Below are 6,137 nucleotides of genomic sequence, written 5' to 3' on the forward strand. Positions count from 1 at the left end.
AAATTTATGCTTATTCTATGTTAAATTTGACATATTTTTAATTTTCTTATTTGAGAACATACTTTTATTCTCATAAAAAGTTGAAGACATCGTTCAAATAGACATTCATAAACACATACTAAATACATAGGAAAACAAACTACACACTTAACTGAATCAACGGCTTTATGGAAGTCACACAATGCATTTAATTATGTACTTAAGCTATATTGATGAAATAGATGATAAAATTGGGATTATTGAGTACTTATTAAATAAAAAAACTAATTCTCTTCATTACGCACCATTAGCTATTTATTGTGGTCCCTTTTAGTAGCTTATATTACCTTAAATTATCGTAAATATTTTAAAGGCACTCTTCACTCATATAACCGCCAAAACCATTTCATATTATTTTGAATAATTAACCAATTTATTAGTTTCGTTATGCATTTCTTTCTTTATGTATGTTTTGTACAGATTATATAAGATGGTAATTGATTTTGAAGATGCTTCTATCATATATTGATTCCTGTTGAGCAAATAAAACGATAAGTTTAAATTATCATTTTGAATTAGAAATGAAATTAAACTTCTTCTGTTGCATAATTACATGGACATTGCAAATTAAAATATCAAATGGTTATAAAGTCTTTTGAATTTAGGAAAATAAAAATAGTGATCATTATGATTATAAATTATATGAAATATACATCTTTATTATTGAATAATTTGTATATCACACATATTTGCTTATATATAGTAAACTTTTATATACATGTACATTTATTGTGATTTATGATGACTTAAAATATAATCGATGATAAATAACTGGCTAGCCTTGAATATAAAATAATTATCACACCTTTTAACATGTATTTAAGGGTAAAGTTTATCCCATTAACATCAAACAAATAATTGAACCTTTAAATATTAAGATATCAAGATAAGACCTTCAACATGAGAAAACACAATTTGATTTTAGTCACTTCAAACTTTGCCATGGGGCAATTTCAATTAGGATTTCAATTAGATTCAATCAGTTGTAAACGGTTGTTTTTATAAACAAATTCCTAGTGGAATTTTTACTTATAGCCAGTTCCCATATAAAACCTGTCAGTCAATTTAGTTGGTTTTATCTATTCTCTTCAACATTATCATATGAATATTATGTCGTGTACTTAAACACTGTTCTCTACTTGTTGCTTGTGATAGTGCTTCAATCATGCTTATGTGAATTATACATAAATTAAGACAATATACATGTATATATTATGATCTTAAATATAAAATGAAGCCAAGATTGTGAATAACAATTATTAACTATTTAAAAACCTGTCTGCAACGGACAATATTACTTTGAAACATTAATACATACATGCAATAATATTTGCAAACATTTTGTACAAATACGTGGATATAACAATTTAGTTATTTTAGTAACAATCTTAAACAATATAACTTAAATACCTGTAATTTAGTAATAAATAGAAATATTCATTTATAAGATAAAACATATAGAATATTTAAAATATAGCTACTTACCATTGCAGTGTGTGACGTCATTAGCAAAAGTACCATGGAATCGATTAGGACTAAGTATATCTAAAACAGAAAATGGCGTCGGTCTCTTTATAGGTTGTGGTGAATGTTGAACTGGATCTCGAATTAATGGTGGTATATCATTTTTTGATTGTTCAATATCATTATTATTTTCATTATTTGATTGCTCATCTCTACTTTCAACACAAATACTTGTTTCACTATCACTTTCATAACAATCTCGTCCTACTAACTTATCGTCTGCTACTGTGTCACGCGCTTCCATTTCTGCCATTGCCTTCAAACTTTTGCCTCTAATACATAACATCAAAGATTTTTAACGTCTTATGCATCCTAGTTTTCTGTTGTCATTGTTGAAAAATAAGGTGAAATGTTATAATAGCTCTTCTTTCAACATCACACCAAATCATTACAAGAAAATAATCCAAATAAGGCATTTGATGGCGCACTCTAATTGGTCAGCAAATTAATTGATAGAGATGGAGGCGGGGCTTCCCGTTAGATTTATTTCATTTAAGTGAAATATTTCTTAACGGTCTTTTATAAATAACATGATTTCACTAATAACTCTTAAGTACATTCATTTTCGTGGTTTTTATAAAAGGAGAAAAGTTTCCATTGGTAAGAGTTGAAGGAAAATCAACAATAAATAAATTGAGTTGGTTTCAAGTGTACTTCACTCGCACTAAGTCTACTTTCAGTTAAAAACAACAAAATGACAATTTTGCAGTAATTTAGAGTTTCTTACAACATTGATGTGGTCATTGCAGTTTTCTATTATCAATTAATAATAAAATAGCAGATCACACAAAAGCAAATATCCCTACTTAAATCATGACTCTATTCATATATTGGATATTTTATCTTCTATAATTGTCTGTGTTAGGGTGTATCGAGACTTATTCAAATAAATCAGGGATGGAAAAGAAGTGCTTATTTTGTAATTAATCTCTTACAAAGTAAAAAAATCTCAGTTAAATAATCAAGAAAAAATCATTGTTATTTTCAATATATTTTGCAAACTGGGCCTTATTGACATATTGATATAGTACAAGACACTCTATTGTACTCTCCAAAACGTCTATGTGTCATAACGACTTTCGGTCAAATTAGCCGAAAAGAATAGGCCATGGAATTGTTTCACAGTAGAATGACTAGCGGTTGCTTGTTTTGGTTAAAACGACTAAACGACACTTTGGCAAAATTAGTCATTGATATTTCTCATTAACATTACCAGTGAGCTGAATTTGACTAAATTATTGTGACTTCTCAATTAAAACTAAGGTCATTTTGAAAACAATTATTATAAAAATATTTTCAGATTTAAATCTTTCATTCTTGAATATTATACACCAAAATGTATGGAAGGAATGCAAATCAATCAAGTGTCAAATTTTCATTGAGAGATATAATGTGCCACATCAAAAAATATAATCATTTTTTTTTCATATGATAAGTAATTTCATATCTATCAATAGTTTTAAAGAACTTGATTTAAACAATATTTATTTCATTTAGCAGTGCAATACAAATTATAGAACGATATGAAATGACGATACAGAAACAAGCTGGTAGCTTATGTTAATCTGCTTCCCCTGTATTCACAGTTACAAATATAATATATAAAAAGTATAACGGTAACGAGGCAAGATAAATAAATATACAAAGATATATTTAAAAAAAAAAGAAAAAAAAAGAGAGAAGTTCAGTTATCGAATAGAAGCTGAAGTGCGTCGAACAGGTTCGTTGGTTAAATGTGAATCATCAGTATGAAGCATTTAAGGTTTGGGATTTGGGGTGCATATCATGTTTTATAAGGTGAAATAACTTTGATTAGTCAAAACGTTTAGTAAGATTAAAGAATTTGTGGACTGTATTAACTATAAATTCGTTTTCATCTTTACTAACATGTGTATTTCCATACAGAAGAGTTCTAATGTCCTGAAAACAGGGAGGGAGAAGTCTGATAGTAATTTGTCTAGGGTCTATGAAATTCGGGCAATATAGGAGGAAATGTTCTGAATCTTCATAGTGGTGACGACACGAACAGGATGCGTTATCGGAGATGTGCATCAAGAATCTGTGTGCGTTTAAGGGACTTTTCGAATTACGAAGTTTGATTTTTGCGGACGCCAAGGTAATAGTGGAATGGGATTGAGGAAGTGTGACAAATGTTCAGATTTTTGATGAGTTCAAACTTGAAATTAGAAAGATTTGGTGATTGTCGGATTTCGATGGGGAGAAGATTCCATTGTCTAACAACTGAGGGTAGAAACGAATGATTGAAGGATTCGGTATCCACAGAGATAGAACGGAGAGCGTCATGGTTTCGTAGTCGATATGGGTTTATGAAGGAAACCTGAGGAGGAACCAGAATACTTAGGTATTGGGGAGTAAGCCTGTGGATCATTTTATAGAAGAGGGTCAGTTGGTGAAAAAGTCGACGGTCTTGCAAACTCGAGAATCCTGATTCTTTGTACAGTAAGGAATGGGATGTGCCACGGACTAAGACGGTTATGGTCCTCAGTGCGTCTAAATTCAATTTTTCAAGTTTCAATGCATCTAAGTCACTGCAGTTGTTCCAGAGAGTATCACCATAGTCAAATATTGGTAGAATAAACTGTTTGTAGATGGTTTCTAAAGTTTTTTAAATGTCGTAAGCAAGCAATCATTTTCGATGTTTTTGACACAACTTGAGGGGAGGAGCTGTCTAGGTAATGCTGGTTTTAAATAAAAATAAATTTCATTAACACTCTGAAGTCGAATGAACCTTTTGATTAGTACACTCAATTTGAATGACCCTTTTCCCCTAATTTTCCATATACATATGTAATTACCAATGCACGTTTGTAGATTTTAAAAGACTGACACTACTAAAGGAGGTACTTGAAAGAAAGAGATCTGCTTCTTTGACGATTGTTCAATTTCTATATATCGAAGTAATTATTCATCTTTGAAAGATGATCTTTTTAATAAAGGTATACAGATGTGAATTGAGAATAGTTTTCAAATTATAAGATTCAATATTTGAACAGTGTTGTCTATTTTCCTCGTATCATATCATTATCCTAACTTCATTGAATGCTTAGATAACTTCTAATGAAGCCTACTGAACTATCAAATTAGAGGTCTTTCAGTACATCCGTGAGAATAATCCACAATTTCGTTGACGTATAGGATGTTTTCATACACGTCGATAAGATCGTTTATAATGTACATGAGTGTCGATGAGTACAGAGTTGCCTTCTCTTGGTTATGCTCACGGTGTTGGATTTACATGAAATCTTCTGTCACAATGGGCGCTAATCTGGAAAATATTATTAAACTACTACCACTATTCATTGAAACAAATTTAGAAAAACATGGCCATTATATTGAACCTTGTCCATGTTTAAGACTCCTCGTGATCGCATCAATAAGAACATAAAGCAGGCATAGAAATATACTTTGTCCATCTTAATGAAAAATAAATCACACAATCAGCTTTACTTGACAAAAGGTAGCAGTTTAGTTAAAAGAGGCGGTATTACAACAACAATAAACCCAACTTCTTTTAAAGGCCAAAATTCTTCATATAAACGAAATATAATGGTAAAGCATAATTGAAACCGTAATACATTGTCAGGAAGGAAATTAATGTTATTTTCCTCAATGGTGCCTCTCATAACTTCGGGGTATTTTCCTGGATTTACAATACATGCAAATTGCTTTTGTTAAAAGGGTGTTTAGACAGAGTGCTAATTTTTCATAATAAAAACTCAATCTGTGAAAACAAACTCAGTTTTATACCTGAAACGAAAAAGCACGTGCTTTCCTCCCGGCACCTTGTGTGATTACCTATAAAATTACACCATTTTTATTTCCAATCAACATAAGCGCGCATGCCAGAATAAGGCTTGATAAGTCAAATATTGACATAAACTAATGAAAATATGGCAATTAAACCAATGAATATTGGAATCAAATCAAAGTTTTAAATAAACGGAAGTTGTGAAACATTGTGGTCTGAAAGAGTCTTATACAATCGTGAGTTTAATAATTCTGCATTCAAGTGAAGTAGTTGTTAACAAAATTTCAACATTAAAATACTTTTATTGTGGTTAAGAAAAACACTAGTAAAGAAGTTAAGTGCGATAACACCTTTATCGACATGTGTTTGGCGACGCCCAGGTCACGTGCCCATAACTGCACGGGTTTAATACTGAAACTTCACGAATGTTATGTTTAGTTTCGCCTGTTATATGCAGGTATTGTTGATCTTACCGAAGATGGATTTTTTTTTTCAATTACCATCTTAACTGTTAACGTTAGATTTTAGACAGTCATAACGTTCGTGTGATTCGGATGCTTGTTTTAAAATGCTATTTCTTCAATCTAGATATGTGCGGAACATCCTTGTTTTCGTGGTAAATGGTCAGGACCATCATGACGGAAGATACCGATGTGAGCTAACCGGAAAGTTCCGACATTCATTTTGACGTTATTGTTTATTTATGGTTGGTATAACATGTGTTTTGAGATGCTATAACATGTGTTGTAACAATGTGTACATCTAAAATACTAGAGTCAAGTCTGTTATTTATTTCCTACTCTAC

At 30.9% G+C, this 6,137-nt stretch overlaps 1 protein-coding gene across 1 annotated transcript; it reads right to left on the bottom strand.

The window, feature by feature from the left end:
• Window positions 1-871: 871 nt before the first annotated feature.
• On the bottom strand, window positions 872-1,816 carry LOTGIDRAFT_168055 (hypothetical protein; the record flags this gene model as incomplete). Its single annotated transcript, XM_009065937.1, has 2 exons — window positions 872-903; window positions 1,525-1,816. The coding sequence occupies 2 exons, from the start codon at window positions 1,814-1,816 to the stop codon at window positions 872-874; spliced, it is 324 nt and encodes a 107-aa protein (XP_009064185.1).
• Window positions 1,817-6,137: the final 4,321 nt, after the last annotated feature.

The sequence above is a fragment of the Lottia gigantea genome, assembly GCF_000327385.1.
Source record: "Lottia gigantea unplaced genomic scaffold LOTGIsca_72, whole genome shotgun sequence".
Lineage (NCBI taxonomy): Eukaryota > Metazoa > Mollusca > Gastropoda > Lottiidae > Lottia > Lottia gigantea.